The 23,004-nt window shown below is 39.1% G+C and overlaps 2 protein-coding genes across 7 annotated transcripts in view; one reads left to right on the forward strand and one right to left on the reverse strand.

Annotated features, from left to right (window-relative positions):
* TECPR2 (tectonin beta-propeller repeat containing 2) overlaps positions 1-15,444 on the reverse strand; it is a 43,241-nt gene extending 27,797 nt beyond the window's left edge. For 4 of the 6 annotated variants that reach the window (XR_003991282.2, XR_003991281.2, XM_030485027.1 and 1 more), the window contains exons 1-10: positions 14,547-14,565; positions 9,244-9,528; positions 8,998-9,126; positions 8,449-8,580; positions 7,427-7,584; positions 6,007-6,319; positions 5,096-5,228; positions 3,407-3,802; positions 1,758-2,752; positions 193-376 (exon numbers count right to left, since the gene is read on the reverse strand). Coding sequence is in view for 4 of the 6 variants with exons in the window: in XM_030485027.1 (XP_030340887.1) it covers positions 193-376; positions 1,758-2,752; positions 3,407-3,802; positions 5,096-5,228; positions 6,007-6,319; positions 7,427-7,584; positions 8,449-8,580; positions 8,998-9,126; positions 9,244-9,477 (2,674 nt within the window). In the remaining 2 variants the exon portion in view is untranslated. Of the gene's footprint in view, positions 1-192; positions 377-1,757; positions 2,753-3,406; positions 3,803-5,095; positions 5,229-6,006; positions 6,320-7,426; positions 7,585-8,448; positions 8,581-8,997; positions 9,127-9,243; positions 9,529-14,546; positions 14,566-15,196; positions 15,299-15,324 lie in introns of those variants that run through there. The other 2 variants (XM_030485028.2, XM_030485029.1) reach the window with 2 other exon arrangements.
* Positions 15,375-21,447, forward strand: CINP (cyclin dependent kinase 2 interacting protein). The gene is made up of 5 exons (XM_030485034.1): positions 15,375-15,513; positions 16,356-16,524; positions 17,134-17,260; positions 18,885-19,014; positions 20,504-21,447. Exons 1-5 carry the CDS (start codon positions 15,507-15,509, stop codon positions 20,704-20,706), a joined length of 636 nt encoding a protein of 211 aa, XP_030340894.1. The 5' UTR covers positions 15,375-15,506; the 3' UTR covers positions 20,707-21,447.
* Positions 21,448-23,004: the final 1,557 nt, after the last annotated feature.

The raw sequence follows: 23,004 nt of genomic DNA on the forward strand, positions 1-23,004 counted from the left end.
AAAAGATAACAATAAACCGCCCATCTGGAAATTATGCATGCACTGAACCGGATCAGTAATATCAGAAAAATGACCAGTTTCACCTAATTAAATAATATCTGTCATTAAAAAAAAGATAAGAAAGCAAAGGAAATGCAGAAGCATGTGCAAGTTTTGTACTTGTGAGTCACAGAGAAGAGGAAGCCAACCAACCTGAAGGGGAAACTGCCACTTGCTGTACCCCCTCCTCGAATTTCTGCCACCGCAGCCCTGCGGCGGGCAGCGCGCTGCAGTACAGGCTGCCTCTGTAGTCCAGGCACCAAATGTATTTTTCTGAGACAACCAAGCTCAGGATGCCATAACCAGGGCCAGAGTATCCCATCCAGCTCTCTGCAAACTGTAGAGTCAGAACAGTGTCAGGTGTCTTCAAACTGCACAAGAAAATGGCTAGATAGGCACAGCAGCTCCCATATTTTGATTAAAAAAGCGCTAAACTAAAGGTTCGTAAGTACCTTCATCAAGGAATAAATCATCGGTCAGTGTTCTCTAAGATTGTATGCACTGTGACATAAGACTGCTAGAACAAAAGTTTTAGCAGTAAAACCCCCAGCCTGCACACTGTCATCTACCTTCAAAAAGTGGAAAACCTTCTCTTATTAATTAAAGAACACATACTTAAAAGTAAATAGCAGATGCAAAAAGAATACATAAAAATGTACAGTGTGTCTTGTAGCCCAGTGATGAGCAAAGGGAACAAGATAACTGGAGTGCAGACAGCTAAATATCCAACTCTGATATTCTCCATCTGGTAAATGAGCCACATATTGCAGAAATTTGGTTTACAGACTGCTATCTTAAATTTTGATAGCTTGCATGAGGTCATGTAAGCAGTGCATACATGACCTATAACGTAAGCATCTGTGGAGCTTTCCTAAACATTCCAGAAACTAAGAATATCATAACCTGAAACTAAAAGTCTTCTATACTTTGGGCTGCAGTTGTTATTAGATAGGACACCATCAACTTACAACTCAACCCTTATCGATAAGTATTTGGTTGTTCTCAATACAAGGCTGTTACAGATTTAAAAAGAAATATAACCCCCAACTTAGGAGAACTGTATTTCCTTCGTAAGACTTCTGCTAAAACTCCTCGTGGTTTTGGCAATTTTGCAGATTTTATAATTAACTTTAGTACTTCTTTTCTATCATCCATATGTGAATTACTATTTCTGGAAACGCTCACCCACAAAATAACAATGAAGGAAACAGGGATAACAGAAAAAAAAAAAAAAAAAATCAACGTTTTAAATAGTACTAACTGCTGTCTAGGGCACAACGAAATACTCATCCTTACTCTGAGTATTTGCAAGTAAAACGATCCTTAACCAGGGCCAGCCATGTGAAATAATGAACATTAATTCCCCATGAATTCAGTTGAAGATGGGAACAGCATCATGCAGAATCTGGGCTACTGGGGACCCAAACAAGGAGCAGACTTCGACTTGGTTTTACTGTTCACTCTTTGATGGATGGGTTTATGATAGCATTTTTGTTGAGCTGCTTCTTCACATTGTAAGCACACAACAACCATTCTAAAGTCAGATACACCATATTTTGTAAGAGTAACAGATGTATTACTGTTTGGCTTTATGCTTTGTTTACTCAAATCAAGTAAGAAAAAAATTGCTTTCCTGAAGTAGTAAAGGATAGTAATTACATGAAAGTTTCTTTCAAAATGCTGCAATTATGTATTTTAACTAAATAGAAAACATATACCTGATCAGATTTTAACAGCGCCATTTCATCTGGGCTTTTCTTGGCCACATCCTGGGAACCAGGCCCAGCACCAACTTCAGGCATGCTGGTCTCTGAGGATGAATATGGTAATCCATGCCCATAAATATCCTCTTCATCACTAGAGGCAGATTTCTCAGTCTTACCGTCATGAGTGTCTCTTACCCATTCAGCAGTGCTAGTACTAGATTTAGCTTTGATTGCACCTTCAAAATTCCACCCAGAAATGGAAGTGTTATCGGAATAAACATGGTTACAGATGTCAAAGTGGAGCACAGAAGGATCTGACAGAGCGCTGTGTATTAGAGAGAGTTGTTGCTGATCTTCCCTACCAGTTCCATCATTCTCCTTTGGTGTCAGTGATGTCTGAACACCAAGTGCACTGTCACATTCCAAAAACATTTGGTCTGTAAGGTCTGGCTCTTCAAAAAATTTTTCAGTATCCTGCAGCTTCAAATTATCTAGGTTTTCATCTATTTTACACAATGTAGGAAAATCCTGCTCCTCCTCTTGGCTCAGCTTTCTAAGACAGCTTTCATTGCTTGCAGAAACCATGCTACCGTTACATTCACCATCAACACTGCTTGTCAAGTCTTCTGTGAGGATTAGAGGAGAGTCAGATGTCAAAGTATCTATAACAGCTGAAGTACCCATGCCACTGTCACTGTTTGGAAGTTTCTGTATATCAACCGTATCTCCATTTTCTGCATTAATTAGTACAGTTGCAGACTCAGGAGACTGTAGGACACTGAAAGTTTCCGAACCATTATCTTCATGCAAGATGGTATGGGACTCCACACTGCACATGCTTTCCTGATCTGGAGATCCAGTACTCAAACGATCAGTGCTGCCACTCATTAGGCTGGAAGTGATGGAAAAGGAGTCTGCATTCAATGAATGTGGACTATCACCAGAAAGCTGACGCTCATAAATTGGTGTTCCTTCCAGAGAGCTGTGGTTTTTCCTGGTCCCACTTTCTGTTCTCATAAAACAAAGCAAAAAAGAGGGAAAAATAAAATTAATAAAATTATTAAATTTTGATGCAAAGTAAGAAATTAAAATATTTTTATCATTGGGGAAGAATAGAGTTGAATCTAAATTTTGACTGATTTTTTTAACTTCAACACTAAATGTTACATAAATAGTCTTAATAGCAAAAAATAGTCTTAATAGCAAAACATTTTAAAGTACTAACATCAACACAGTAAACAATTAAAACCATCAAGTACTCACACTATTTTAACAAAACAAAAGGCATGGCAAAGACACTGTCAAATACTCTAAATAGGATGATTTAGAATAGATTCTACACGATTCCAACATAAAACTGGAAGCAGAGTCCACTGTATGTTACCATTAACCCATACATTAGAACCTTAAGCATGTTTAAATAAAGGAGAACAAAGTTAAAGAAAACAAAACAAATAGATGTAAAAAGATTTAATCAGTTTATCACTTTCAAAACAGGCTTTTATCTTAAACATAGATGGCCCACCACAATCACTCAAATCTCTCAAGAACATGACAATACAATATAAACAAAGCATGTCACACACACTCCTTTGAGTGAAACATCAAAAGTGACACATTCTAATAATGACCAGTGGCAGGGAAAGTTCTGCTAGACCTACCTTGTTTCTTCTTTTTCTTCTTTTTCACTTTAATTGGCTTTACAATGAGTTCTTGATCAAAATCTTCAGAACTGATTGTGCTGAACCGTTGTGAAGAAAGCTGACATTCTCTCTGAGCTTCTGAAAATTGGTCTGCACATACCATAAAGCCAGAGCCACTGTCCACAGAATTTATTGAACTGCTCCTGCTTCTTGATTCACTTACTACAGAGCAGCCCCTTTTTCTTGTTTCATTGCTCATGTCTCCTGCTCTATCAAAACTTTTCTCTGATAGCGTTGGAGTTTCCAGCTCATCTTTCGCTAAAGAACAAGCGTCATTTTTATCACCAGTAACTGAAGGGGAAGTAACCAATTTTTTATCTGTTTCCACTGAAGGGCTAGATGATATAGATGCACCTACGGATAAGAAAAGAAGATTTATGCAATGGAAAAATATTCTAAGTTCACAACATTTCAAATACATATATGCACGCACACAGCGTAAATTTCATGTAAGTAAATCTATATGAAATCACTTTAGTAAAAGAAATAACCCAAAGCCTGTATCAAACTTCTATTAGTAAAATTCTGAATTTATGTTTATGTATGAAGAATGGTAAAGGTCTTTAGCTTGGAAGACCCAACTGTATCACACACTGAAGTGCCACCCTGTATCTTTAACTTCTTAATTCAAACATTCAGTATCTTGAAAAAAATCAAGGAAAATTTACCAGCTAAACCACTGTGGTAATTAGAATATAATACAATTCAAGAAGGCTCCTTTCAAACTCTACTTGGAAGTTAGGATTAAAATAATAAACACCACCTAGAAGTTTGGGAACAAAGAACTGCTTAAATGACTAAAGCTATCAGTACTTGCAATGATAAGAAAGTTAAGCTCTCTAGCATTCAGTGAGACTTCACAGCATATTTACTAGCATTTTGCTAATACAAAGCTGAGATGGAGTATTTTAAGTGCATAAGCAGTCTTCAGTGAGTGTAATATGCTGGATAATGGTGTTTACAATCTTTATGACCAAGAAATGAGCCAGCACCATCATTAAGAAAGTATTATTAATCCACTTTAGAGAGTTCTAGTAACACAGATGTTCAACTTGGATGGCAACAAATAAAAAAATAAACTCTCAAGTCATTTTTGGAATTTTAGTGAGTATTCTTTGGGGGTTTTGCCAGTTCTTTCTTTTTCACTGCTGGGAAGGTTAAGATTTCCTCTGGAATGTAGGTGGCAACAGGTGGCCCAGAATCAACATATCCAGATATCTCCAACCCAAACAATTGAGATTGATCAGTAAAGAGAGAACCATAATCAGGAATCCAGATTGCTTTGCATTATGGTTTAGAATAAGGTCTCAGATGCACAGATTAGAGATGCCTGGATAGTGCTGATCCACTCCCAAAGAAAAGGAACCACAATTAATTTCTTAGTGCTCCCATTCTCACTGCAGCCGAAACAGAAGCTCAGATGAGCAGATAAATCAGATCTCTAAATATAACCTGTAGAAACAGGTAAGTAACCCTACAGAACCTGGCAGGTTTTTGTAATAAGCTGAATGTTTTTTGTGGGGGGTTTGTTTTGTTTTGGGTAGGGTTGGATTTTTTTGTTTGTTTGATTTGGGTTTTTATATTAAAAAGTACAATAGGCACCATGTTCCATGATGCACATATTAAAGTTTATTGATCTATACAAACCTATTGATGACACTCCTTCAGGTCTACTTGAAATTCGTATTATGTCTCTATCTCCCTTTAAGAAAAAAATCTCATTGTTGGTACAGGACACAGACACAATATCACCATATCCTTCCAAGCCACCAATCAAAGCCTATAAAAAGAATCAACACAGAAAGAAATAATTGGCATCAAATTTACATACTCTTAACAAAAGCATTCACTGAAATTTAATCAACGTATATTGTTAGAGAATAAAGACTTCATCTTATAAAAAAGAAAATAGAAAAAAGAAACAGGAAAGCACCCTTTAGTCACGATGTAGCTCCTTTTTATACTAATTTTCATTCCACAGCTCTATTCATTTTCTCTGTCCAAACTATCAGCAACAATATAACAACTTAAACAAGATATAATTTGGTGGCAGAAAAAAGAGCCACAGTACAAATGCTTAATACCTTTAGACAAAAAGATACTAGCTCCTGTTGACTTTCATATGCTCTTTTAAGAAGGCAAAATAGTGAACAGCTCACTCTATACCAAATAAAATGTAATACTTGGGCTTTTTGCAGATACTAACAGTAACAGAAGGGAAAGAATAAATAGTTCCAGGCATATTTTATAGACCTAAAATGTTTTTTGCATTAATTACCTAATTTTTTATATATGCTTTGCTATGTATCAGAATTGATTGTGATGTTAACACCTGGATTGAAAGCCTTAAATATACTTAATTTTTATATGCAATATACCAAGCTAGTTTGTGACTATATCACTGCAATGATGACTTGAAGGGGGAGAGAATAAAGTCTTCTTTGTTAGGGTTAAATATGGATTTAAATCATCAAAGTGTAATGGATAACCCAAAGAGAATTTCATGGCATAGCATGAACAAAACCAAGAAAAAATATGCAGCCATGAGATTTATCTACCTGGTTCACAGTGTCTAGTAAGTAGATGCTGTATTCATTCCAGGTCAGCACCCATCCTTCTCGGAAAAAGCATGAAACAAGCCCAAGGTGTTTCTCTGGGGAGCTGTAACTTCCTCTGTCAGGTGGTTCCAAACGAGGATACAGTTCAAAAGCTTTTATTCCTCCAGCAAATACATCTTTCAATAAGAATGTGGCCTGAACAGTTCCGTGAACATCAGACTTCCAAAGACGAAGCCCGGGTCTGGCAGCAAATAGTGTCAGGTCACTCTGTTTACACAGACCAGGTATAAAACATGCTCCAAATTTGCCAGTGCTAAAATGCAAAAGAAAGATTTATTTTGAAAGGTATACACTCAACTTAGAAACAATTAAAAAAAAAAAAAAAAAAGGCACAAATTTACAACTGCAAATTAAAAATCTTTAAAGCATTCAGTCAAATGTCTGAAGTACAAATTTGGTTATAGTAAGACAAGAACAGTGTTCCCAAACAACAAGTATTCCCTTACTTCTAGATGTCAGACACTACATCTATTAGGCAAGTTAAATGACTCCTCCTATCACCTTCATAGCCTTAACAGTACTTTGTCCATCTCAGAAATATCCTACTATGCATCATCCTTCTCCCAGAATTAATAAAAAACAAGCAAAACACTACAAACTACTGTCAAGAAACTGATGACCTCTACTTGCAAGAAGCACTTGAGGAACAGACTTCAACCATTAAAATCTTCATCTTTCATGCATAAAATCACCATTACTATCTCCTAAGAAAAGCCCTTGTACACAAGATGGTCCTTGGCATTCCTCTTACTATTCACATCCTGTATGAAAGATACATCATAAATTTTCTTTCGAGAGTCAATTTCCTTTACTTCTAGATTCAGTCATGCTGTTCTAAGACTGGGTTCTCTCTTCCTTCATATCCAAGAAAGACTACCCAATAGAAGATGCCAGAAAGTCATACAAGAAGTTCCTAGCCTTCAAGTCAACTTTAAGTGTTTCCTATACATTTTCCCTTTGAAGTCACTTCAGTGAGTATAAGAAAACTTCAGATACTGACTTGGTTTTTGCATCAGATATTACATCATCCATAAGAGGGACCTGATTACAATGCTTGCTCACACCAAGTGACAGTAAACCAAGAGGGACAGTAAACTGCAGAGGAAGTCTGGCAGTGATTTCAGTCTAAACACTGAGAAAATATCTTAAATATTTTTGCACAATAGTGCCCTGAAAATATGACTGTGACATATTTGTAAATTGTCATTTATGTCTGAGCACACATAGCTACTGTAACTAACTTTTTATGAGTGGACTGCTGTGTGGTATTAATTTCACTGCTTAGATCACTCTTTCTGTAATCCACTCTGAAAAGCTAGAATTAATAGATGTGCCTGCATCAAGATTTTATGAGGGTTACTTTTTTCTGGGCTGTGTTCCAACTTGCTTGACAGATTTCTCTTCTGTGTAAAAAAGTAGAGTTCGTTGTAAAGTAGACACAAGCAGCACTTTTTGGTTGTAATCCAACTGGACAATTGAAGATGGCTCTTCCAATACAAGGTTGGAGTTGCAAATACCCTTTTAAAGATACATGCAATTAACAAGAGTCAACCTTTCTAAATATACAAGGTAATAACTAACACTTCGAAGAAATTAATAAGCCAAAGAAAGAGAAAACAAATAAACAAACAAACACACTGTTGCACGAATTGCACTTAATGAATGTGGAGCTCCTTTATGCAGACAGGAGGGGAGTTAGATTGTATGTACCACAGTGGCACACTACACAATTCAATTTCTCTTGGAATACTAGCTAACACATTTCAGCTAAAATCAATAGAAACTCCAGGACACATTTTCTTCCTTGTTCTCCACTGCCAGGTCATACAATGCCAACACAATCGTTACATTTGGAGATGTTAAACCTTTCTGTCAAATCAAATGAGGGAAAATCATAGGTAAATCAGAATGGCTGCTGCTTAACTTTTTCTCCCACATAGAAATTCAAGTTAGTACTTATTTTGTTGACATCCCAGATCTGTATTAACAAGACAGTAAAAAAGTTCCATTTACTGGTAATACAGTCACCCAGTAGAACCCAAATATTACTCTCATTCTACTCTCTAAACTGAGATGCTGAACAATTCTGAAAAAATTACTGAAAGATTCTGAAAGATCCAATATAGTGAATCAGCAACATCACATGATTCAAAAGCACCCATTCCTAACAAAGGATAAAGAAAAGGTAACGCAGTTTTGAAGGATATCCAACAGCTGCCTAGTTAGGTGCATGCACAACTGGCCAAGAGTATGCATACCAATAAAGCTGTCCAACTGAATACATGACACTAAGGAATTAACTAACTGCTAAATATTTAAACACACAAGCATTCTTTCAGAAAATCGTGAATGGGAATTGAGGTCTCTATAATAAATGCTCACCTGGTCTAGGTCTAGGGCAGAGTAGACAATCTTCCCTTTGTCATCCCCAGAGAATAATTTCATGCCATTGGGACTCCAAGCTAGCGCTGTAATGCTACTTTTGTGAATACCAGCAACATCGAATCTCCGAAGCTGTGAAACAATACAAAAGCAATATAAGAATGAAAGGAAGAGAAAATGGAGATACAAAGCCCTTTTTCAGTGCCTTTTATAAACTGGAGAGCAAATACAAAAGCGCAGGTCATTCTAGTTTTTATTTAGCACAAAAACCTAAACAATAAACCCCCCCCCCACTGAATAGCTCAGCCAGTTACCATAAATGAGGAATTTCTCAAAAGCATTTTTGATTAAATATATCTTTTGGAATTAAAAGCATGCTTTAAGATTATTGCTTTTATAAGCTTAACGTATGCAGCCTAAAACATATTCACAGGTATTTCACCAGGCAAAATTCCCTGGTTTTCGCTATTACAAAAAAATCACAGTAACACTCAACTAGGATCCACCATACTGAACCTCGGAGAAGTTTAGCCAAACACAAATATTTACCTGTTTGTTTCTTCCAGGTAATGAAGACACAAGCTGAAAAACTGCAACCCGACCTGAGGCTGTACCAACAGCAACCAGATCATCAAAACAACTCAACAGCTTTACAAAAGTAATAGATTCACACTTCCCCTGTTGAAACAAACCACACATAAAACTCACAAAGTTAATGACACAAACAAATAGCAGCTCAATTCTGAGCAACTCAGCTTCACTAGAAGAGACAAAAGAGTAGAAGTTAGTATTTACCTCAAAATTGTATTTTTTCATCTGGTTTAAATGTCTGCAGTAGAGATAAAGCATTCCAATGCTGCTCCCCACAGCAATATAGTCTCCATTGGTATCAAGTGCTGTGAGGTATACCACAATAGAGCGAAAGCCTTTTTGGATCTTTGTAGGAATGGCATTGAGAAGATAATATAAGGGACAAAACTCCTTAAATATAACCGGTGAAGCCACAGATGCCATAGCAAGCATTGGCATCAGCAGTTTTAAGGCTGAAATAAACACATCTACTTGACCACATAAGGAAATCTGAAAGAGAAAAGCAAAAGACATATCATTAGCTTCTTTGGAAAGAGTAAATCTTAACAGAAAGCCACCATTTAGCAAGTAAGGATGCAGAAATTCTCAGGTTCTGTTTTGTATAAAGAAAAAGCAAGTTAAAATCTTCTGGTGAATTCAAGTTACTCTTAGAAGAACCTTTTCCTTAAGAATAAGCTTATTTCTTAGGTTCAGCCAATATCTAAGGATGTATGATAACCACTAAATCTGGGATAACCACTTTTTCTTGCAGCGGTGAGCTCATCAAAGCTGAGTTCAAATGCAGCATTTCTTCTCATCTGGTTAGTGAAAGAACTGCAAGGGCTCTGACATCAAACAATCCATTTTTTAACCTATCTGCAAACTCTACCCTCTATCCTCCCAGTGCTGAGAGCATGGAAAACAGACAGTGCTGAAAGATCAAAGTGTCAAACTAGTGTTTATGCTCAACTCCTTAATGCCACGCACCCAATGGTTGAGGAACAATTCAGTTAGAGCTACATAATCAAATAACAACCAAAAAAAAAGAATAGTGTGGGAAGAAAGGGGCAATGCAAAGATGAAAGAAATCCCAGTTTGACAGGCACAGGTAATATCCATGTAGCAACTGAATTTACAGAGATAGCAAACAGAAAAAAGCACCATATGTCCATGTTTCCATTTATGGTTAAGCAAATAACTTCATGCCGGTGAGTGACATTGTAAATACACTTAGATTCTGGTATCTAAGAATAACAGAAATAAAGATTATGTTTGCCTTCAAGAAAAAAATGTAGTCAGAGCTCATCATAGTAATAATGTACTGGGATCTTCAGAAAAAAGTTGATATGACCATGATCTACATAAAAATACTAAATAATTAAACACAGTAATTTTTCACATCATGGGTTCACAGCCTTGACAAGAACATTTTGCAGCAGTAGCTATTCTCCTCATGGATGACTTTGGAACATGGCAAACGAAAGAAACCTTCACTTCTTGAATTTTGCCAGGAGCAAGCCAGATTAACAGAATGGTTTAGGATATGCCAAAAATACCTGCAGTTTTCCAAGACAAGAATTCTGGATTTCTGCAAACACAAAAGTTTCCTAGGATTGTTTAAGCCCATAACATTGAAGATTTTCTTAAGTTTCAGCAGTTATAACTTCCTTAGAGAAATGAAAACCAGAAATACTCCAGTTGAACTTAGAAACACTTCTAAACGCTCAAAACGACTCTGTAAAGTATTTCTACTGCAATTTGTGTGATATGTCCTTTTGTGCCTAGTTTTTATTTCTCTAAGGATGGAATATGGTATTTGTTTGGCAGCTTCACACATTGCTTATGGTATAAATCAACTAAATTAGAAAAAAAAATAAATATAGCTGCTCTAGTTTTATATCTCCACTACTGCGAAAAGCTCTGATGTCTCAATTTTCAAACTATTCCAGTTATTGTGCAAGAGGATTCAGCATGCTGGCTTTGGGCCCTGCAACACTTGCTGTCAACATACAATTCCACTAAATCCAAAGGGATTACTTCCATGACATTACCCATTCAAGCCTATGTTAGACAAGACCACAGGAATAAAGATTGGTTACTGGAGCTGTATTTTATTTGTGTTACAAAAACTACCACTAAAAAAGATAGCAGCTTTTATTACGTGTTCTTAATCGTGATAAATTTTACTGCTTGATAGAGCTTAGAAATTATTTCTACTCTCCTCCAGTGTTTACTACCTGTCACGACGCCCATTTCATAAAATATCACAAGGATTAGCTGATTAATGTGTCCCAGCTATTTTTGAATGAAGAGTTCCTTTCAGAGTTGTTTACTAAGTGTTGTGGTTTAACCCCAGCCAGCAACTAAGCATTGCTTGCTCACACGCCCTTTGCCCCTGGTGGGATGGGGAAGAGAACTGGTAAAGAAAAAGCGAGGAAAATCGTGGGCTGAGAGAGACAGTTTAATAAGTAAAGCAAAAGTTGTGCACACAAGCAAAGCAAACCATGGAATTCATTCCCCTCTTCCCATCAGCTGGCAGGTGTTCATCACCCCCAGGAAAGCCGGGCTCCATCATGTGTAACGGTTACTTAGAAAGACAAATGCCGTAACTCTGAACATCACCCCTTCCTTCCTTCTTCCACTCACTTTATATGCTGAGCATGACACCATATAGTACGGAATATCCCTTTGGTCAGTAGGGGTCAGCTGTCCTGGCTGTGCCCCCTCCCAACTCCTTGTGCACACCCAGCCGTGGGTTGAAGAGCAGAAAAGGCCTTGACTCTGTACAAGCAATGCTCAGCAGTAAGGAAAACATCCCTGTGCTACCAACACAGTTTCCAGCACTCCTGTGAAGAAAATTAACTCTACCCCAGCCAAAACCAGCACACTAAGTTAAAAAAAAACCTCAGGGCATCACTATTCATTTACAGTATTTTCACACACCATCTATTTCCTATCCTACATTTTGGGTCTTCTGCCTTTCCCTTCAGCATTTGCTACTTTCTGTCTACAGTCAACTAAATTAAAAAAGCACTCACTGCTAAAGTCTCTTGTTTGCTGTTCCACACATGCTGCTTTGCCAGTTTAGTAATTTTTACTAGCTGCTTTTTTGCTTTGTTTTTCTTTTTTTCTAATAAAATATCTCCCAGTCTTTGTCCTGAGTCTCACTGTACAAATCTTCCTTTGTTTCATCTCAACTTCTGCCACTCCCCAGCTACTGCCTCATGAATTTCACATATTTTGGTTTTTAAGTCCCCTTTGTCACTACAATTCACATCTGTCATCATTCGAAGCAGCTCTTGTGGCTGGAACCATCTCATACTCCCCAGTTGCCAAAGGACCCTGCAAGTCCTCAAAATTCATTCTCTCTCTTAGTTTCCACCACTTACCCTTCCAGCTCAACTAAACTGTTAAAAACATAGGAATTCATTACAAACTATGGAATTATGGAAATTTGTATTATCCAGAAAAATATTATTACTTTTTCCTCTACAACAACCCTATCTGCAACCTGATGTATTATTGTAAGTTTACACTTCATTTAAAAATAGAAGAAAGAAAAAGGGGGCAGTTTGTTAGGGTTCCCCCTCCTCCCCCCCTAGAAAAAACTGGGAGGAATTATTTCTTATCATATGTTAAGTTAAGTTAAGTTAAGTTAAGTTAAGTTAAGTTAAGTTAAGTTAAGTTAAGTTAAGTTAAGTTAAGTTAAGTAACAAACAAAGAAACAAAAAACCCAATGAAACCTGCTGCCAGGTCAGGGTTCTTACTCTTCACAAAATTCATATACAATCTTATTTCAATATTCTCTGATGGCAAAGTTGAAGGTCGTAAAAAAATGAAAGTAAGTTTTGTTCTCTATAACCCATTCACTCTGTACAGTAATCAAAAAAGTATTAATAAACTGTAATTTCTTACCATTATACACAAATCAGTTTCATCTCGAGCGGTTTAGAGACTTAAAATACACTTGCCCTGCTTGTGTGAAAACATCTAACTGAAAGCTCAAATAATGATTTTACTAAAAGTACTGTTAATTAAGCAATTTTATCTAAACAACAACAAAAAAAATTGTATAAAGGAATAGAGAACTGCAATGTGGTCTATATATTCAAAAACTCTGCACAAACACCACAATTCTCTGCTTTTGAGCCTTAAGTCTTCAACATCCCTCTAAGCACTATTCTGTATCACATGCAGTCTCTTTTATTAACAGAATATTTATTATCTGGTTTTCCTGCTTCATTAATAAAAGGCAAAAAATCGATATAATCTATTTTCTCAGCCAGATTCTGGAATTGGATGCACATGTTCACTCTGTGTCAGCCACAGTTACTTTGAAGTACATAACAGCTGCACAGGGAAAATCAGCTTGTGCTAAGCAGCTATCCTGCAGCAGAGATAAAGCTGAGAAAAATACCTTATGTTGCACATCAAAAACAATCACCAGGCAGAGAGTCCTCCTTCTCAACTCACAAAGTTAACAACAAGCTTTTAACTATTGCATTCAAGGCCACGTTTTGTAAAGCAAACTTTTTTATTTTCATTTTCTCTAGCCTCAGAAACAGGAATAAGGCTCAGTGCTGCCTAACAGAGGCAACGGAAGCAAGGGATAATTCTGCAGTTAAACAGGCAGTGGTTAAAGGTTCAGTGCCAGGGTATGCCAGATTGACTGCAGGAAGCTAAAGCTGTCACTGCATTTCTCTGAGCCCAAGTGTCCTGTCTGTACAAAAGAGACAACAGCTCTATTTGTTTTTTTTATTCTCTGGCATAAAAACTTAAATTTGAGCTCTTCACAGTATGGACAAACTCATATATATATGACCAGGGTTAAACATAACAGTCTCTGATCTCAGCCAGACCTTGCCAACTAAGAAGAAAAGTGGTTTTCTTTTCTAATACTTCTCACCTTTTTAGCCTAAGGAGCAGACTACCCAGCTGCCACATCTCCAGAGACCTGCCAAGCAGCAGGGAGAACACAAATTCACACCCGCTGAAGGGACTCTGCTCTCATGCTTTCCATTTGTGGACAGAGGAGCAGCCAGCACACAGGTGGCAATTACCTGGTGTGTGACACGCACATAGAATCATAGAATGGTTTGGGTTGGAAAGGACCTTAAGATCATCTAGTTCCAATCTTTCTGCCATGGGCAGGGACACCTTCACTAGACCAGGTTGCTCAAAGCCCCATCCAACCTGGCCTTGAATACCACCAGGGATGGAGCATTTACCACTTCTTTGGGCAACCCATTCCAGTGCCTCACCACCCTCACAGTGAGGAACTTCTTCCTTATATCTGACCTGAACTTGCCCTGTTTAAGTTTAAACCCATTGTCCCTTGTCCTACAGTGCCTGATGAACAGCCCGTCTCCAGCATCCTTATAGACCCCCTTCAGATACTGGAAGGCTGCTATGAGGTCACCACGCAGCCTTCTCTTCTGCAGGCTGAAGAGCCCCAACTCTCTCAGCCTGTCTTCATACGGGAGGTGCTCCAGCCCCCTTATCATCCGTGTGGCCTCCTCTGGACTTACTCCAACAGCTCCATCCAACATCACTTCACACAACTCATGTAGTGGTGCATTTTTGGTTCAGAAGGCTTTATTGGGGGGAGGAAAAAAACCAAACAAACCCAAACAAACAAAAAAAAACCCCAAACCTGGATGACAGAGATGGAAAGCACAGAAAGAGGCACCTGGGGTCACTGTTCATGCAGGTACACCAAGGGGGGCAGTGGAAACTAGGCTTTACTCACTGATGGTCTTGGGACACTCAGTTTCTCTACGAAACCTTCCTTCCTTAAATGCATTGCTATATTCTGGCAGGCATTTCAAACTATTCCTTCCTAATACGCTGCTTCCTAGCACTCGAGGGGTTGCAGCTCCCGGCAGGGAAGAGTACAGCCGCGGGCTCCCAGACGGACTGACAGCAACGCCGCCTCGCTCTCCCGCTGGATTTACCTCAGCTTATGCCGGATTTACCGCCCTGACCTAGGGCTCCAGCGGGGCCGGGGGGGCGGCAGAGGGTGGCAAAGCCCCTCCAGCAGCTCCGCGGGCGCGTAACTCGGCCCCCGCCGCCCGCCCCAGACGCCACCGCGCACCCTCACGCCAGCTCTCCCCGAAGGCGAGCCTGCAGGAGGCGGGCGGGAGAGCCGGCCCGCTCCCCCTCCCCGCGCCAGGCTCACCCGCTCAGCCCAGCTGCAACAGGCGGCCGCGAAGGCCCCGCTTACAGCGACCAGGGAGGGGAGCGAGAGCCGGGGCAGACCCTCAGGCGGCTTTCCCCCACCCCCGCGAAAGACGCGGCTCCGCTCACCTCCTCAGGTGCGCAGGGCGGCCATAGCTACCGCCGGCGGGTAGAGAGAAGGATGGAGCGAGCGCCGCGTCACCCAGGCCCCACGGCAGCGGCGGCGGCCCCGGCTGCCTGCGCCGCTCGGCGGGGCCGGGCCTGGGCGGGGCCGGACGTGAGCGCACTTCCGCGGGCTGCGGCGCGCCACCATGGCGGGTGAGTGTGGGCGGTCGGGAGTGCGCCCCTCGCCCCGCCACCGGCTGACCCCAGGGTGGGAGCGAGGGGCGGTGGGGGGCCAGGGCCGGACCTCTGCGGCAGCGGGGAGCGGCCAGAGGCCAGGGCCTGGTGCTCCCTGCGCCCGTGTCTGCTGTGCCTGCCCGCCCGCCGGCGCGTTACCTTAACGTGGGTGCGGGCCGGGAAGGTGCCCAGCACCTCTCTCGTTCCCCCGGGCGAAGCGAGCGACACCCGTGCCTTGCTGCGGTTCGTGGGCTTCACCTTTGTGCCACTTTTCAAGCGACTCTGTGAATATAAGTTAAAACCAGCGAGTGTGCGGGTAGAGCGGCGGCGTTACTGTTACTGCCACTGCCGAGCTTCGAGCCCGGCCCTCCGTGCTTCCCGGGCAGGACCTGGGGCGTGACGGTGGGGCCAGGCAGAAGGGGCTGCTCGCTGCCCGCCCCCCAGGTAGTGCTCCTGTGTAAATGGGGTGCTGTGTAGCAGTTCCCGTTGCTGCCATACACTGTGTTATCATTAACTGTCATACACAGGCAGAAGACTGCTAGACTGACGGGTTACTGCAAAGCCACTACTGTGCATGTTACGAAATCACATCACAGAACATGCTTGCATTTTTCCAATAACATGATTTTCATGTAAGTAGTAATAAGGCTTATAGATGAGGAGTTAGATTGCAAGACTGAAGGCAGCTCATGTAAATTCTCTTTTACTTTAATCAATATTCAGCCATAAAGCAAGGAAATCACTCAGACAGTTGCCAGATAGCATGCTGATTTGTCTCTTTATGCTCTAAATGGCTTGAATTTCTTTATTTTCTCATGCAGCAAAAAGTCCTGGTGATGGTACTCCAAGAAGACCTGTTTTACCTGTTAGTGCAAGAAAAATTAAAGATAATGCAGCAGACTGGCATAATTTAATGATGAAATGGGAGAGACTGAATGATAATGGATTTACAACAGCAAACAAAATAGTCAACATGAAGATTAGTGAACAGTAAGTAGGCTAATACATACAAGTAAAGAGCATAAAGATTGCCTTTATTGAGAAATGAATCTGTTTTAATCACTAGAAAGTTCTTTTTGGAGGTGGGAAAAAGTATATGTCAGAGTGGATAAGCTAGCTCTTAGATCAAACTCAGCAGTTGGACTTTTTGCTTACATAAACCACCTACATCCAAATAATAAAAGTCGCATGAGGATTGAAATAACCTCATAAAGTAATGAGATTTGCAAGAAATTGGCTATGTTTATTATACATAGTTAAGCATAACAGACATTTAAAATACTTACATAATGTACAAAATTAGAACATAACCCTAAAGATCTCAGCCCATGTGAGTTCCCTTACTCTTGCATATTTACACGCAGGCCAGTATTAATAAATTTCATTCAAATCAAAAGTTCATCAGATTTTAAGAAAGAATTGGTGATTTATATGGACAGAAAAGTTAACAGTGATGATTAAAAAAAAAATAAAAACACCACCCAAAAATGCATACATTGTAAGAGATTTTGTAGGACCAGACCACATGGATTTTAAATCACCACAACTTGGATAAACCTACGTTGCAGTTGTTTACTCTGCCTTATGTTTCTATTTTAGATTTCAAGACAACAAACTGGAGATAGCATGTGGTAACAGTGCCACAGAATCTGAAAAGCTACCTCCAAAGTACAGTGAAGAACTGGACAATTGCTGTGAAGAATTACTTGAGACCTTAAAGCATATGGTAATGCGCATTTTTCAATCTTGGTCAATATGAATCAGTTCCAAGTGTGTTCAAGTATGACATAAGGAAATGTCCTCAAGTATTTGTGGTAAATAGAAAATTAGGATTTTTATTCATAATCCTTTGGCTTCAAACCTAAATGATTATCAGTCTAGTGTGCACCATTTATTTGCTTGCTTGGTAAATTTGAAAGTTGTTTTTACATCTGCCTTCTGCATGTAATTCTACTCATCCCTTTATGAAGTGATCCTCTGAGAACAAGTTGTATAAAAAAATTCATTCTGAAACTGCACCCATTTTCTGTTTTCTCATCCTGGATTTTCCCTCTGTTTAGAACCAAACAAACAAAGCATAAAGCGGTGCTTTACCTGCCATCAGGTAAAGCTGCCCTGCAGCTACCTTTGAGCAGACATGATGCAGTTATATTTTTAGTCTGCCTACCTGCACTTTCTGTGTAGAATTCCTTCTCTAGAAAGTAGAGTAAGATAATTATTATTTAACCCACCTTTTTTTCTGGATTCATTGCTAGAAATTAATCTCATCTGCCAGTTTGACAGGAAACAAAAAGAGGGTTGGTTTTTTTTTGCCTGATACTGTAACTTAAAATTCTTATTAAAAATAACTTTTACAGCCTTCTGCCGAAGTGGAGGCCCATTAAAAAGATGATAGATCTATCTTTTTATGTAGACGGATATCAATTTAGTATTTTGAATAAGCAGGAAGGCAGCTAGATTTTCCTCCAATTTTGTTCTGTAGGAAAAAGTAACAGTCATCTGGGTGAGGGGGTTTTGTTGTTTTGGTTTTTTCTTTTTCTTTCTTTGAGGTAGTTTTGTATCTTACCAAGTGCGTTTATGCAGCTTTTTATTACTCCTGAGTAAAAGGAGGCAGGCAGTGTTAGATTGGATACTAAACACAGCTACTACAGACGTATTTTATTTTTCGTTCCTTATGAGTTTGTACCAGTTTACGAGTTTATAGAAGTATCTGTATTTTAGCTTCTTGACTTAAAGATGTTGCCTGCAAGCTCCGTTTTGTTGTAAAAATTAGTCCCCATCAGTAATGCACAAAGTCAGATGAATATGAAGGAAGTGGATGGAATGACCTGTTTTATGAAGCAAGTTGTTAAATCAGCCTAGATATATTGTTGGTAGGAGCTTGGGCTGCTTTACTCACCTGCTGCTGATTTTTTTAAATCAAATTTAAGTCATCTTGACGTGGTAATGTAAGAAAGCATGTGCTCATGGGGCTTGTGCCACGCTTGTGCATAGGTAGTCTGATGTTCTACCCCAGTGCTAAATTGCTATAGAAAAAACTCAGAGAAAACGGAGAAAAACTCAAGAAAAATTAAAGAGGATTTTAATATGTTTCTACATGTGGGAAACAAAAGAATGTTGCAAAATCAGAATCACTAAGTCATATCTGCAATGTTCAAAATTTTAGGGTATCTCAAATTTTTATATAAATTCCAGCTTTGATTCCTGTCTGGGGGGGGGGGGGAAAGAGTGAGTTAGAGTTGTTAAGACTAAATACTCTTCAGAAATCATGGGTTTTAAAAAAATAGAATCAACTAGGTTGGTTTACGATTATAGTAGTCTAATGTTCCTGAGATGTTCATCATTTTCAGACAAAAATACAACTGAAAATGGAAAAGCTTACTTCAACTACTAAAGCAATCTGTGACTTGGAAGCATTCCACCATAGAGCTGGGAATTGCACAGCACCCTTCTTTCATACATGGCCCACACCATACTTCTGTAAGTGAAATACTTACTATCTTAGCTAATTGCACTGTGTCATTGATGACATCTAATTGAGGACTGCAAAATAAACCCTTTTATCTGGATGTCTTGCTTTAGAGAGAGAGTGTATCTGTCTCGTTTAGAATTGACTAATCAATAAACACATGAATGCACCACTGGCTTAGGGTTACTGCTGGTGACTGCTTGTATGAATTGCCAAGCGTTGTCTGACATGTAACAATTGCAGCATAAAAACTAAGCTGATCAGCAGCTTACAGTGTCCAAGCTGCAACAGCCACAACCTTTGTAGGGAGAGACATATTTGCAACTTGGTAGTTTTAAGTAGTAGGCTTAACTTGTTTGACTTGTTACTTGACACTGAAATTAAATCCTTGAGTGCAAAGAATAAGTTATGCTTCAGCTAATTCTTAGGCAGCCAAGAAAAATACCTCTGATCTCAGTGTCAGTCAAGGCAAGTAAAGAAATGTTCATTTACTGTCTACTGTTAATACCAGTGCTTTTAGCATTCACTTAATGGCAGAAGGTACCACCTCCCAACTGGTATTCCTGCAGTTTTAAAACTGAATTCCAGAGAAGCCTGATTGCATGCAAACCAACTGCTGCCTTTGTGAAGTGAAAGTCATACTTTTGTGAAGCCCTGCTTCTTACTTCACTACCACAAGTTACCAGGAATCTTATGTTTTATGTTTTAGTTTCTGCCAGCTTAAAAGGGTAAGAATAACAAGTGCTATCAAAACACTCATTGTGTCTGAATCATTTAGCGATGCTCTGTACTCCATGAAAGACTAAATCCTCCTGAAAATAGTAACAGTTCAGGCTAAGTTACAAACATAAGATCAGTCTCTCTTGAAAAATAATTTGTGTATTTTTTTAGAAAGTCAAACAATTGAAGATTATTACATAGATATATTTTAACCCCCCTGCCAGTATTATTAACTAGTAACAACATTAGTTTTTACATTACACACTTCAGTTTTGGTCTGTTGTTTTGTTTTACCATTATTTTTCACTATTGGTATCACTTATTGGTGATCATACATTGCTAAAGTTCCTGACAGCATGTGAGGGCATCCTTTAGATTAGCTAAAATCAAAAGTGGCTCTGAAATGTGGAAGTTGTGTTTCAGGATAGCATTCTCAATTTTTTAAATCAAATTTCAGTTATTTGAAAGAATAGCTGTAGCTGATAATGTTACAGTGGGTCCTGAGGATCAATACCACTGCTTATTCTGGAATTAAGAGGGGATTCATGTCAAAATCACAAGTGTATAAAATATATCCAAAAGCAGAGTAAATTGTTTAGCGTTACGTATTCTAGTATACAAGCATTACTGATACTGTAAAAACTAAGATGTCTAAATATGGGGAATAGCTTATGCAAGGTAGGTTTTTTTAATGATCATTATATTACAAGTGTTATGTAACTTCTAGAGAATTTCTGAAATGTTCTGGTCAACGTGCTTGTTTTTTTCAATCCATTTCAGATGAGGTTTCTCTGAAGCTCTCTGAAATGTACAAGAAGGAACTACAACTCAAGCAAACAATTGTACAAGAAATTGCTCATTCTGCTGACCAGGATCTGATGATGGTCTATTTATCATCATGGTTATACCAGCCTTACATTGAGAATAGCAGCAAACTACTACTTGAAGCCATGCTGCTAGAAACAGGACATAGACAGTGCTAGAATTCCGGATATTATGTGGCTTCTTCTAATTGTGCTTACATGAAACTGACATGGCAAACTGCAAAGCTTACCAAGTAAGTTGAATTTTTGTAAAACTTATTAAAAATATTTATTTCTATTTGTATTTATTATTTTGTCTCAGTTGATACTCCTTCCTCGGCATGGGACAATCTGGTTTTGGTCACTATCCATTTTAAGTGCAATAGAGAGGCTACAGGTAGGAGGTTAAGTCCTCTATAATCAGAAAGAGGTAACCACTATGTGCTGGTCTGGGGGGAATTCAATGCACATAGACACCTACAGCAAAGAATGTTAACTAATTTCCAAGTCTTGATAGTCTAACATACCTACGTTGTCCCTTTCATCATAGGAATTCAGCACTTCTTTTTGTGGGTTTTATTTGCATGACTTAACAGGGTGTGTGCTTTTGTACTTGCCTTATAAATGGGGAAAAGAAAAGCACAAAAGGCAGATCCAAAAGCATCCGCATAGTGGATGTGACTGGTATGTGGTTTAGAAACGCTGTCGAAGACACTAGTGTAAGTTCTGGTTTGGTTTTGATTATAGCATGGTTGGGTACGTCACCCCTGAAGAGTGATCCAAGCCTGAACGAGCACACTGGGAAGTTTTAGTACAACTCACTATTCCACAGTCATTATATGAAAAGATCTTGTCTCTTTTAATTCATTGTAGAGATGTTATGTGAAATCATCTGTTGAAAAAAACCAAAATCTGCTTCAGGCATGGTCTTATCCCACACTGTTTGCTTCCTGTCATGAGGCTCAGTGAGTTTTTCCTTGGATTACCCTTTCCGATGTCAAGTGGTTTTGGTTTAAAGGTGTGCCCTGCTGTAGTTTTGGTTAGCAGTTTATGTGACAAGAATCAGTGGCTCAAACTCTTGCTTTTCTTTTTCCTGCTGCTTTCTTGGAAAAGGGAGTAGAGAGCCTATTTGGGAGAAGCAGTTCATGCAAAAGCTAAATACTGAAGAGGAATTCACTACTCATACTTGCTTTCACTCCTGAAGACATTATAGTCACTGTGGCAGTCACGTTATGTCAGACCTGGATAGCATAGAGAAGCTGCCACACTTGCCCAGCCTTTAATAACTTGTTAGCTGCTATTGCAAATCATCACTTTTCAGAAAAGTGCATTACAATGTAGAAACTATGCAGCTGTGTCACCAACTTTTAGTTAAATCCTTAATGTGTAGTGAATTTAGGCCTTCCGCTTACTTCATTATGATGAATAATCTAAATTCCTCCCACTTTCTGACTGCCTGTGACCTGCTCCTATATAAACTGTTGATTTCCATCTGCTATTTCACACAATTATGTAGTGTTTCTAAGTGCTGTTGACTCATCGGTGTGCCCTGACAGATGTTTACCCTCAATTCTCCTTTGAACTAAGTGACACAAAATGCACACTGGTATGAAATGTCCATAACAGCCGTGGTTTGACACTAGAAAAATCTAATTAAAACAGCGAGAGATTCTAGAACAGACTTCTGATAGCACAAGTAGGGTCACTTACTTGAATAGTTCCAAGCTAAAACCCTGTAAGCTCAGTAAGGGAAATGCATGAGTTTCCTGCAGTAACAGAACAGACATGAATTAGGAAACTTTTCTCAACATGTTGCTCTGTTCAACAAGATTGTTTCTGACAGCTTAATAGTGTTCTACTCTTATCATCTAAAAAGATTCCTATCGTCTAAAAAGAAATTCTGCTGTAGCTCAAGGAGAATACAATCAGTTATGAATAGCTTTGTTGGAGTTTATTATTTTTCTGTGCAAGTGTTCCACCTAGTTTAACAGCCACCTGAATTTATCGGAGTAGGGCCAAACCCTTGTCACTATGGAAACACCTTCATACTCGAAAACTATTTTCCAGGGAGAAAAGGTTGGTTCACTTACAAGATTGTTCTTTTAAGATGGGAGTAGGTGTATTGTATTTCTCAGCATGTGCAAATCAATAGGGAAGACAGAATTGAAGCAAATTTTCATTTTCTGCACAGGTAGAAATTGTGGTTTGTTCTCTCTTCATGAAGTTGTCTTCATATTCACAGAGCCCCTTGCTCACTGACTGCTGTTGGACACAGATTACTGCACAATTATTGCAGAGATATTTTGTTATTATAGCTTTAAGCAGTTGCTTGTTAAGTCCTCAGATGTAGTTATTAGTCAGTACAAAAGAATGTAATAAAGCATTGCTCACCTGTGATGGAAGACTGGAAGACCTTGCTTTGCTTCACTTCACCTTGATCTTCACTTACAGGGTAGGCGTGTGTCCTCTGACCATTGA

This window comes from Strigops habroptila, chromosome 4 (genome assembly GCF_004027225.2).
Source record: "Strigops habroptila isolate Jane chromosome 4, bStrHab1.2.pri, whole genome shotgun sequence".
Classification (NCBI taxonomy): Eukaryota; Metazoa; Chordata; class Aves; order Psittaciformes; family Psittacidae; genus Strigops; species Strigops habroptila.

Coding starts and splice junctions, on each gene's coding strand:
- CINP (XM_030485034.1), top strand. Junction 17,261..18,884: donor TTGAGACCTTAAAGCATATG/GTAATGCGCATT, acceptor CATCATTTTCAG/ACAAAAATACAACTGAAAAT. Junction 19,015..20,503: donor ATGGCCCACACCATACTTCT/GTAAGTGAAATA, acceptor AATCCATTTCAG/ATGAGGTTTCTCTGAAGCTC.